The sequence below is a fragment of the Dermacentor silvarum genome, chromosome 2, assembly GCF_013339745.2.
Source record: "Dermacentor silvarum isolate Dsil-2018 chromosome 2, BIME_Dsil_1.4, whole genome shotgun sequence".
NCBI classification, from domain to species: Eukaryota; Metazoa; Arthropoda; class Arachnida; order Ixodida; family Ixodidae; genus Dermacentor; species Dermacentor silvarum.
Window position 1 is genome coordinate 220,947,889 of NC_051155.1, and position 12,287 is coordinate 220,960,175.

General features: G+C 50.7%; 1 protein-coding gene across 2 annotated transcripts in view; it reads right to left on the reverse strand.

Annotated features, from left to right (window-relative positions):
* The window catches only part of LOC119442694 (insulin-like growth factor 1 receptor), a 178,640-nt gene that overhangs the window by 86,582 nt on the left and 79,771 nt on the right, over positions 1-12,287 (reverse strand). For both annotated transcript variants that reach the window (XM_049662322.1, XM_049662321.1), the window contains exon 2: positions 7,505-7,714. In XM_049662322.1, coding sequence (XP_049518279.1) covers positions 7,505-7,637 — 133 coding nt within the window. In that variant the 5' untranslated portion in view covers positions 7,638-7,714. The remainder of the gene's footprint in view (positions 1-7,504; positions 7,715-12,287) is intronic.

Below are 12,287 nucleotides of genomic sequence, written 5' to 3' on the forward strand. Positions count from 1 at the left end.
ACACGCTTGGACACGGGTGCAGAATCTTGTTTGCGACTTTTAACGAACATTCCCCTTCGAGTGTGTTCACAATGAACGGTTCTTTATTCTTATATTTGCTTCTTCTAAGATATTCTTCCTCCTTCCCCCTCCGCAAGTGTCAGGTAACCAACAGGGCACGTAATTGATTAACCCAACACCAATTAGAACTTCATTAGGCGCTGTTGGTTAACCTCCTTGTCTCTCTCTCTCTGCCCCCATAGCTTCGCTCTTACAATCTCTATCTCTCTTCACAACAAGAAAAAAAAAATACTGAAGAACAGAAGACGACTTCAGTTAAAGTTAACTCGAAGGTTAGGCGAATCGCACTATAGCCTCTCCGTCGGTCGCGGTATTCCGGTGCGCCGGACGTGGCTTAATCGGCCTCGAAAACAACTTTTGTGGCTGCGGCCTTTTCGGCGTCTCCTTGGTAGGAACACGCCATCCGACCTTTGAGCGAGCTCCGCCCTCGACGAGTTGAAAAGGCCACGCCGGGCGAACCAACTCGCGAACTCTCTAACAATGTATCTTTAACTACTCCTAAAATAAATGAAAATTTAAGTAAGTTTAGGGGCTTTACGTGCCAAAACTACAATATGATTATGAGGCACGCCGTAGCGGGGGACTCCGGAATAATTTGAACCGCTTGGGATTCCTTCACGTACACCCAATGCACGGTACACGGGCGTTTTTGCATTTCACCCCCATCGAAATACTTCTACTACTACTACTACTACTGCTGCTGCTGCTGCTGCTCCTAATGCAAAAAAAAATTAAAAAAATAATAAATAAATAAAAATAAATAAAAAACTTTGAAGAGTGGCGTGAAGTAGGCGATTCAGGGTTTCTTCTCCCCTCGCTCTTTTTTCGGAGAAAAGCACAACCGACGACACGTTGTGACGCTGCGCAGAGAGAACAGAAAAAAGAATTCGTCGCGCCGAAGGCGCCAACTACCACACAAGCAGAAAGCGGGGAGGGAAGGGGACTGCGGAGCCTGGCGAGACGTCATTTCCTGAAAGGACAAGGGATGGGGGGGGGGGGGGGGGGGTAGAAAAACAAAAGAAAGAAAAAAGGGTGGACGGAGAGGGAAGGAGCGGCGAAATGCAGGTCGGCGACCCCAGCGGTGCAGCACCCATCCCCCCCGTGGAAGTAAGGGGCTGCGGGGGCCATTCTTGGACGCAGGGAACACATGGCCCGACAGTCGCTCCCGTTTTGCGAGCGGACACCAGAGCGAGGGGAGAGAAGTGGTTCTTTACGAGAAAGCGAAAGGTGAGCGCTATATACTGCGCTGTGAAAGACGTGGCTTCCTCTTCTCATTCCGATCACCCTCCCCCTTCAAACACGGTTTCTTTCGCTCTGCTGCCACTCCCTTTCAGGCAGCAACAAAGGATTTTCAACCACCGGTCCCCCTACGTATTCGCTGAAAATCGCCCCTCCTGGGCGATTTTATTACTAAACTTCAAGGGCGTGCAAATACTCGACATTTCGAATACGAATTGAATAGTCTCTCACAATTCGATTCGTATCCGCGTTTGAAAATTTACTACTCGAAGTCGTGTCAAATATCTCGAGTCGCTTTTCTCGAATATTCGTATTCTATTCCATTTCCAGTATTCTATTCAAAAACTTTTGCCATTCGATCACTCCTCTTAAGTACGTTTAATTACATTGAAAAAAAAAAACAGTAGTGAGTACGTTCATTACTACATTCTGCGATTACCGTATCCAACTCGTCCAGCTTTCCGAAATTGCAGTGTCTCCCGGTACCGGGCGCTAGCGCATCTTGCATATACATCGCGGTTCTATGGCCCATCTTCGAGGCTGTTCCTATTTCTCTGCACTCCCTCGCGAACAGTGTAGCGCCGTGTTCGACAACATCGATCGTTACAAAGTTGCGACCGGTCCGAAGCGGTGGCCACTAAGGGAAGCCGTGTCAATTTATCCGGCGTGCTCTTCCACACACCAAGGTTAATCCAACGCACTTGCACTGAATTGCAATGATGGCGGCAAGGGACGGGCTTCCGGCGACATGCTGGCAAATATCTAGCATTCCTGACACTTCAACGACGCTGAGGACAGGCACAAATGCCGGGCCTACCAAGAAAGCAGCAGCCCGGACAAGCACGTAGCTACGATGCATGCTTAGCGTTGGTTGAAGTCTTGTTCGAATTTCGCAGAGTCAGACTCGCAAAGGTTTGTAGGAGATCTTGCGCGAATATAATTCAAGGGTCTTCCAAGGACCTTTAAGGGCTCAGGGACAGCATTCTCAGCGATTAAAACGCCACGACATCTGACAGTTTGAAAACGAAACATTGTCATGTTCCTATTACAATGTAAAAAAAAAAAGTTTTTGTATTACACCGGATGCTCGCTAAGCCTTCCTCGCATAAACCATCACCACAAACGAAACAAATATGCTTATCGAATTGGGTTGACTCTTGGTTTGTATAAAACATGTGGCCACATAGACAAATAAAATCCACTAAGCTTAGCCGAAAGTAAAAGTCAATTATCTTTAAGTACCCCTTGAAACAGTCAATGCCTTTTAATGCGCCTTGAAAACGGCAATTTTACATTCAAGGGTTTTTAAAGATCCCTATACGAACCCTGGCTCGGACGTATATTCTCGGACGGTGCACTTTCGGCGATACCACTTTCTGTGCGCGGTCATTGGCTGGTCGAGCAAAACCGAATGAATTGATTGGCTCGTTGAGCACTACGTAACGCGATAGTATCGCCGAAAGTGATCGTCCCGAGATTACGTCACCTGCAGAGCACCGGTTTCAGGTATGTGCTTAACTTCCATGTTGACATGTGTTCCTGTCGCATAGAAAGCGCTGTGCGGGCTAAACCAACGCTACGGGCATCGAGGGGAAAAGCCAATGACAGTGTTCCATCTACCGCTATCTGTGTCCTAAACTCGGTAAAGTCCAATTCCGATCAAGCGCCCCCACCCGTGCAAGAGCCCCCCCCCCCCCCCCCCCCCTAACTTCACTGCTAATTTCAAATTTCCGCGCCGTTCCGGGAAAGAGCCCCCCCCCCCCCCCCCCCCCCAACACTGGCCTGCCACATCCAGTCCACGAAAATGATGGCAAATTCGGCAAATCGCACCGGTGCGCATCGGGCGCCCGGATGAGCCATTTCATCGAATCATGGTCGTACCCGGGCGCCCCAGTGGGCACGCGAGTGCATCGGGGCGAACTGCGGCTGGCGGTCGGTAGTTCACGGACCGCCAGCCGACGGCGAGATCTGCCTCTCGCACGGCACAAAGGAGTTCCCTGCGGCACAGTGACGTGACCACTCGGTGACTGAGAAGTGGTCGCGGCTACGCTCTGGCATCGCCGGCAGCTTCACCGCTGCTAATCACTCGCCACCGATATCGTCGCTAGGCCTTTTTCAGTTCACTTCGAATCTGTAGCCGACGGCGCTTCAGAACGAACCGCCGACGCTCCCAAGCAGCAATGTTTTGTTACCGTCGTTGCCGCTTTACCCTCTCCTCACAATAATTTCACACGATGAAGAAAACATGCTGATATTTGCGGCGCCACCAGCTGCGATGCGAGCATGGCCGAGCCGCGGTTCGCTGTCCGCCGTCGGTAGCCATGCACTGCAGCTGAGCTTCACTTGTATCGGAACTCTCATTAGTGCTAAACGTTTCACCGTGGACATGGTTTTTAATAAAGTGAACATTACGCGTCAATTTACTCTCGCGGACATAATTTTGCCTGGAATAGACACTGCATAACCAATGTTCGCGTCGCCGGTCGCGGCGACGCGCCGGTGCAGCGTCGATGCGCTTTCTGTAGTTCTTTTGGTGGTTTTGAGTAACGGTGGTGTTGAGAGTGATAAACACCACTAACAAATCTTTGGCTTAATAAAGTTCATGTTCAATAAAATTTTAATGCTATTCCAACTGCGCTTTTTTTTTTTTTGCGGGAAAATTTTGTCGTGGCCATCTTGAATTTTGGTGCCGTTCCGGGATAGCGCCCCCCCCCTAACTTTGCCGGTAATTTCGACTTGCTCGAGGGGGGGCGCTTGCTCGGAATTTTACGGTAGTAAGTAGAAGTTTCAGCAATCCCCCCCCCCCCCCCCCCCTCCCGCTGATAGCTGTGTTCGTAGAACAACACGAACCGTCCGTCGGTTGACCACTTGTGGCAGTAAGAATGAACAAACAACAAACCGTGCCACATCAAAAACACTGGTCGCAATAAAGAGGAGACACGACCATCTCCTATAGACTTGGCACAACACAGGCGGGAGGGACAACGGATAGACGAGACACCAACTGTCTCCGTCCGTGCCAGTGCCACTATTTGAACAATTAACATGCTTCCCCCGACCAACTAGCTTGCTCGCCCTAATTACAAAAAAAAAAAAATTGTTAGGGCATAAATTACAGGACCCAGTACAGGGTGGCTTGGATACACTTCGTCGGCGTTTTGGTAAGGCAACAAATTTTTGTTTGTTTCCATGACAACTCCTATGGAGCTGGCTGGTTCCGTTCGCAGCACGCAGGCTGTCCAAACAGCGAGGCTCTCTGCGCAGTTCCGCAGCAAACGCATACGTCATTCCTGCCGTCGCCCGCCGCAAGAACAGGCCGCGTAGATCGATTGCAACGCTAGCGACGGTGAAGCCAGGTGCCCAGACGCGATTCAGAACCGCATTTAAAGAAGAAAACCTAATGTAAAGGAACTCAATACCTTCAAGTCCACGGTATACTAGGCGTCTTGTTTCGTTATTTCTGACCTTTGTCTTAACAGAGGGACAAAAATCGCTTGAGCCAGATAGCGCAATTCTATTAATTCTCGATTACTCAAAGAGGCGGACATTACTCGCACGAGAACTCAAAACGCATAAACGACTAACATAAATTCACTAACTACATTTAAGACTAATAATTTCAGAGCACATACTGCAATCTACGAATGGGAGCCGGTGAGATCTCAAGGCTGGCACCGGTTTCGTGATATACGTTGCTAAATTGTGCTTCAACAAGCGTTGATATTCCAGTGAAAGTTTGCCCTTCACTGCTTGAAACCATTTACAGGTCAGTGGGCCAAATACGCCCCACTTTGTGATATGCATGAAAACGCTTCGCAGCCGCAACAGGACGTATTTATCGCATTTGTTAGGTGCTGTCCTTCGTCTTAAGGTTTCAACACTTCGTGCGAGAATAGCTTAGGGAGTGGGTACCGGTGGCGACAAGCGCGTGCAGGAGCTGGAAAGGTCATCGAGTTTCTCACTAAAATTACCAGAGGAAACTTTGGCACTGCGATCTTTCAGCCATCATGGGAATGATGGTTAGTACATGGATTTGCCTGATCTTCGTGTTGTGGCTTCAGAGGCTCTTGTGACTTCGCTTATTACGCTTTACCATGCGTTCATTTGCCTAAATTTCAAAGCAATCAATACTTTTTTTTTCAAATGCACAATGCAATACGATTGCGAACACGCATAATCGTTAACTGAATCGGTTCCGCGTGTCCATATGCAACCGTGGTTTCCATACTGGGCTTCTGTAGCCAGAGGTCCTGCGTTCGAACGCTATCATCGGACAATTCTGTGAAAGGCAACCGACCGCAGTTCACAGAATGAAACGCTTCGTCCCAACAGTACTAGCTCAGTGGCTATGGCGTTGTGCTGCTGAGCCCGAGGTCACGGTTTCGATTCCCGGCTGCATCGACCCCATTTCTACGGAAGCAAAACGCAAAAAACGCTAGCGCACCGCGCTTCGGGTGCACGTTAAGAAAAAAGACCATTTCCAAAAACATTCTGCATTGCCCAACCAAAATGCTCTCGACCACGGACTAGTACATCATGATTACCATTCAACATCCTCGCGTTCACCTCCGCACGCCCTAACTATTCTGCGAGGATTTGGCGGTAGTAAAGGCTATTGTTTACATGGTGACAGTATGTTCCCTTCTCGACGGTGTTGTGATCACGCATCGCCCATGCAGCCCCAGTTGCTGATACGTCACGGGGGCGCAAATTTGCAGCCCCTTTGTGGACACCTTTCTTCGCATTAGAAGGGCCCCCAAAATCACCTGGTGTTGCGACTATGCGGGACATTACCCGTCTACCGATTTGCATAGACTGGAGAGCCACGAGCCAGCCCCAAAGCGCAGCTCCCCCGTACTGATCGGCGGCCGGGCGAGGAGGACATCGAGACATCCTATCGTGGATGGTAGCCGCATGTACGCTGCACCCTGGACGCATCCAGAGACAAGGCAACCTGCACGTATTTTCATGAGGTTGTCTCTTCTTGTGCAGAACTTCACTGCACCTCAGCACTTGTGCCGTAGAGAATGAAGGCTCGTCTCCCTCGAAGGCGGAGCAAGATACGAACCGTCGGCGATTTTACTATTACCCCACGTGACCTTGCAGTTTCCTCCCTTCGGCCTTCGGGGTAACCCGGCTTACGAGGGACAATAGTTTTTTTTTTTTTTTTTTTTCAATAGGACGGTCGCAGAGTTAGCCTCTAGGCATAATCTCATCGTAACTAATTGTCTTGGATACTACGAAGGTGGGGTCATTGGGTATATGAAATTTTCAGGAACCGCACTTGAGGTGCCTGGGACAAGTTCATCGGATGCGTCTTTCTCGCTTAACTTCGTCCCGCTCTCGTTTTCAGCTTGGCAGACTCCGAGCAAACTAATAAAAATAAGGACCGGTAAACTTGCTGTGGCACGTCTTAGAGGTCGCTTGGGGCTTGCGGAACGTCGTTCGGTGCAGGAAAAAAAAAAAAAAAAAAAAAACTCTTCATGCGCAAAGAATCGCTTTGACAAAACTTACATCTGGAATAGTTGATCGAGCGGTCTGAAAGCACAAAGGCTGAGAACAAAGACACACAAGGTGCCAAGTTTCACCCTATTTCCTACCCGTGTCCCTGCGGTTCGTCAAGTGACGTTAAAAGTATCTGAAAAGAGTCGACCGAAGAGCCGGCTAACCATCACTGAGAAACCTGTAGCACTTCAAACTTTCAGAGTGCATACTTGCTAATGGGAAGCGCAACGTGAGCGTGTTCTTCTTCCGTGTTGTGTGAATCACTGCGCTTTCCATTATCAAGTACGCCCACACCAACTCGCCCAATCTTCAACTTTGCCGATTTCAGAGAGCATTTTTTTTTTTTTTTGTAACGAACTGACAAAGACATCATCGTGTACACGGGACAACCGCGTTCAGTGTCCAGCGCTATTCGCTGCATCTGTGCCCTCCTTTGGCGCGTCACAGATTCCGAGCACTGTTGCAGGCCCCTTTCAGACGAGGCAGAGGAATGCTGCGCATACCCGCGAACAACGGCTGACAAAGCCGCTTAATCCAGCTGCTGCAAGAACGCGCAGACCGCGCGTGCCAGCTCCCGGGGCGCTTCCGGGAGATTAGTTGAACGTCAGGCGTAGCGCCAAAACCAAAGGGCCGCGGTAAGTTAGGTTATTCTCTGGCACCGGACAGGCCCACGCCGAGAATAAAAAAAAAAGAGACTCACGCTCGGGCGGCCAGTGGTGGTCGGCGACGAGTGCGGCGCTTCGGCCCAGCGCCGGTGCCGGTCCCAGCGCAAGGAGCAGCAGCAGGAGCGGCGGCGCAGCGTGCAGCAGCGCCCCGAGCCGGACACCAGCCATGGGCCCGCCGCTACATGAACGGGGCCAGCCGCCGGGCCAACCCCTGTCGCCACACGACGACCTCCTCCTTCTGCCGCCTGCAACGAGAGGGCATCGCCACTTGAGAAATCGCACACCACTTGCGAGCGAAACTGGTTAGGAAAGCTTGCCGGGGGGGCGCAGGGGCATAAAAGACGGGACACGGAAAAACGCTCACAGCTAAACTTCAGCAACCCTTCTTACGAACTACTTGTCTTTAATAATACATAATCTAGTAGTACTCGATACAACATGTCGCGGTAGTTATCGTGGCCCTGTTTTCTGTAGACGCATTCCTGCGTCCAGAAACATGAAAAAAAGAAAGAAAGAAAGAAAGAAAGAAAGACCGCGGCGGCGCGTCGGACGAGGACACAGAATGAGACGAAGAAAAATGCATACACGAAGTGTTCTCTTGGTATCTCTTCTCTGTATCCTACGCAATGCAATGTTCCCCAACGGTATCCACTAAGTACCAATCAAGCCCAGCAGTCGGTTCCGTGCCCGGAGAATCTACAACAACACGCACGCACACACATGCAACCGCAGCAACGGCCGCAACAACGGACTGGTGCTCGGAGCGCAGCCGTTGGAACACTGGCGCGTCGTTGAACAAAGCGAGGGTAGAAATGAGAGCGGCGCGTTTCAGCCCCCGATTCTATGACAAAAGAGGAAGCACCCGGCAGGGCGAACCGGTCACCTGAACACGATGTCGAGCACTGCTGCTGTTCGGCTGCACATCGTTCGTCACATAAGGGTTGACAGGAGCCAACGGACGAAATCCGATACATGCCTGGTGCGAGCAAAAAAAAAAAAAAAAAAAAAAAAAAAAAAATCCAGGTGACGGCCGCTTCGCGCGAAACCTGTCGCCGACTTAGGCGGCTACAAGTCGCAAGAAAGGTGGTGGACCGTCTGCGCGAAAGGCTGATGGGAAACTGACCACGACGAAACGACTGCGCCCGTTGAAATCGGTGGTGCAGACTGGGCTGCCTGGCTAAACCCGAGTCGCTCGTGGATATTTTCCACCCTAGTATGTAACTGTCAACACCTATTCAAACCCTTTCTCCCTCCCTACCTCAAACCACAGCAAAGTGGGTGCAGACTGTCGGTACAGAAGCTGACAATAGCTGATCGTCAGTGTGTGCGCTCCTGTGTCGATTCCACGTTCACCGAATTCCAGGAAGCGGATCAGTGAACTGAGTGCAGCTTAGCTTCTTACAAAATTACTAGAGGGAACTGTGGCTCTGTGGCACAATCGAGCCAGGCTCTGCCGTTTTCGATTGCGCCGCGAGAACTTCTGAAGTGGTGTCTGTCTATTAACCTTGATGGACATGGAGGACAACGCCGTTTTAGCCGACAGTGACGTCAGCAGCAGTGAGAACGAGTAGACTGTGCTTACACTCACTGTGTTTTGCGACGGCAGTTCACAGCAACGTATACGAATAAAGCGCCCTGCGGGCATCCGCTTTAATGCGTCGATTCCTGTTTCTCTGCGGCAGCACTTCGCGTTATAATATCGTAACATACTCTTATGAGAGACCGAAAGTCCACCACTCGCGTTATATTCGGTGTCGCGTTATTTACGTGCAAATACGGCCGTAACTCGCAATGATTAGGCGTGTGCGCACGTTGCCTTTGTGCGCTCAAAAGATAAAAACGCAATAAGCAACGCCACAGGAAGGTCTACAGGCACGAAGGTTAGACAAAACCACGTTCCACGCTCAGTTGCCATGGGAACTCATCGTTCTCATGGCACCTGAGCGACCACAGCGACGGAGTTTCGTCTATTTATTTTCGCAGGAAACTATACAAAGTTGTAGCACCTTAAACATAATTTCATCCCAGTCACGTTTCCTTATCATCCATATACGGCTATGCAGTCTGCTTCGTTTTGTCGGACAGAAAGATTAAACGTAGGGATTCTCATTTTCGGGCAAGCGCACGCTTATAAGTGTCAAGACGTACACTACGTGGAACTTAGGAACCTTAGAAATTCCGTAACCGACCGGCTCAGCGTAACCAAAACACCCAGACTACAGTTGAGTTCCAATGCTGAGTCCCCCATTTGCAACACACCCTGCTTTGTTGTTTTGCTCTACTGTATGTACCATCGCATGGCATAAACCTTGTTGTGCACGTAGGGTTTCTCTCGTCACGGAAGCCACAGGACAGGGAGCCCCGCAAACCTCACTCAGGTTTCAGTGCGGATCCAGTTTGCACGGCTATTCGTTGGTGTGGCAGCCACAACCAGGCTCCCGTTTTGTTTATCGACGCGGCCCAACCCGACGCTGACGCATCGGGTTGGGTCGCGTACGTGCGGTCACTGTGCATCCGCGTCAGCAGGGATCTGATTGCGGAAGAAGCGACTATTATATGTGGTTGTAGGAAGAGATCGAGGAATAAAAGAATTCTGCTGACCACACCGGCGATGGCTGACATCTGAACAAGAGGGGTGCATTAAAAAGGGCGGGCTCAGGAGGGACTATTTGGCATATTTACAGTATTTACAATATTGGCTATTAGCGCAATTTATCGGTACATGTGAAGGGACATCGCGAGTGCATACCGGTTAGTGGGCGGGATGAGGAATAGACGGAAAGACAGGGAGCTCCGAATAAGCCTTTGCGCCCATGGGCCGTTGTGCATAGAGTGACATTCCAGAAATTTGCAGGGTCGCCCACCTTTGTTTACGGGTCAGTGCGGAAGTCCTTTAGCAGTGGGCACGCAACTCAACCCTGCCACCCTCAACCTCCCAGGCACGTACGCCGATACCTGGCACGAACAGATGTGGGCGTCACTCGCGCGTATGCCTACGCGTGATGCGTCGGCAGAGGAGAGAGAGAGAGAGAAAACCTCCTTCCTCGAACGAAGTGGTACGGTTCCAGAAGATTTCCGTTCGGAAATAATAGTCGCTTTTTCCACAGTTTAGATAACAGCTGACTCTCTACGTGTATTTCCTGCTTTCACCTTCTGCCAAGCTAGATCCGTGGACCCGTTTGAGCTCCTTGGAAAAAGAAAACAAATTTAGGGAACGCTATTAGTTTGGCATAGCATTTTTTTTTTCTTTCAACATTGCTGCAATGAGCAGTTGGCTGTGCTGAGAAGCATTTTTTCCCCCCAAATGAAGGTTCCTGTCCAGGAGAGATATTTATTTCACACAAGCAGGAACCGCAACGTAAAAAATCGTAGCTCCAATGAGCTTTCATAGCATTTTATTTCGTTACTGAGTAGTATACTAACCCGGAAATGGGCTTTGTGGCAGCCCACGCCCTCCCGCACTCTCTCTCTCTCTTACCCTCCCTTCCAAAAAGTCCCCACAGCGCGCGGTACTCAATCCCCGGTTTAGATTCGGCTTACGGAGGCCAAAGTCGCGTGTTCCTTTCCCTTTTGAAATTGAACACAAAATAAAGTCGGTTGCAAACGCTCTATTTTTTTTTTTTCGTTTTTGGTATTGTCAGAATGTACAGCTGCAAGGCAGCCGACACGGAGCATTCGCAATTGGTAGCGCTAAAGCAACGTGACATACCGTCCTGGCATTTGACATAACGTGACATAACGTGACATTTTCGTCACCTGCATTGTCGAGCAGACTGTACAGGCCTTGTCTCTGCAAAGCTTTCTGTCTGAGAAACCTTCCTAACTTCGTGCTCAGTGTAAGGCAAAGCGACGCGAAAGCCTGACATAATACCCGGATGCGGCAGTGGCTATGACGTGGCTTCTGTAAACAACGCCACGTTGGAAGTGGAATGCCACATTCGACATGAGTCGTAGCTTGCGTGATGTTTCCGTGGGAGTGCCGCATGAACGAAATTTTCGAGCGACGCGCGACAGGTTTTGCGGTCGCGTTGCTGGTTTGAGACGAACGAGAAAATTTCGCATGTCGCCCAGAAGTCGAAGCGGCGACTTCCGCCGGGGGCCGCGCGATTGCGCAACAACATAAAAACCCGCCCGCTTCTATCTTACTTTGCTCTTTGCAAACTGCTCTCGGCCGTGACAGCAAAAAATATAGTAAAATCAGCAATCGCTTCGTCTCATCTCGCGCCGAGGACAAAGTGTCGGCGCCGTCTTGTTATAATAATTGAGATCCGTTGTTTGTTTTGACGCGGTTAGGCCTACTGAGACGCCACCGAGAGCCGCGGAAGTGTTTTAAAGTTTTGCTCGCCAGATGGCGCCACAGCTTTTCAGGCTGGCGGCATGGAACGGATTTCCACTGCCGATGACAGCGTATTAAAGCTAGATCTGTAGCGCCCACCGACGCTGCTAAGCGCGAACGCTAAGGTCAGCGTTCTCGGCCGGCGCCTTGGGGCCGGCTGCGACAGACGAGAAAAATAAAGTTGGGCGGCGCGTGCCAGCGGCAAGCACGGCACGCGCTAGTCCGTTCTGAAAGCCTGCTAAGCTGGTCCTCTTGTTCTGGCGCTCCGCTGCGACCCCTCGGTTCTCGACAGTGGTGACTCCGGCCTAAGAGATGACCGACCCCAGCAACCTCCCGCCCTCAGGCAACCTCCCGCCTGACGCTACCTCGCGCCCACGGGACGTCGCAGCTCTACAGCTCCGCCTGCCCACGTTCTGGCGCCACAACCCGCAGGTTTGGTTCGCCCAGGTCGAAGCCACCTTCGATCTGCACAACATCACCTC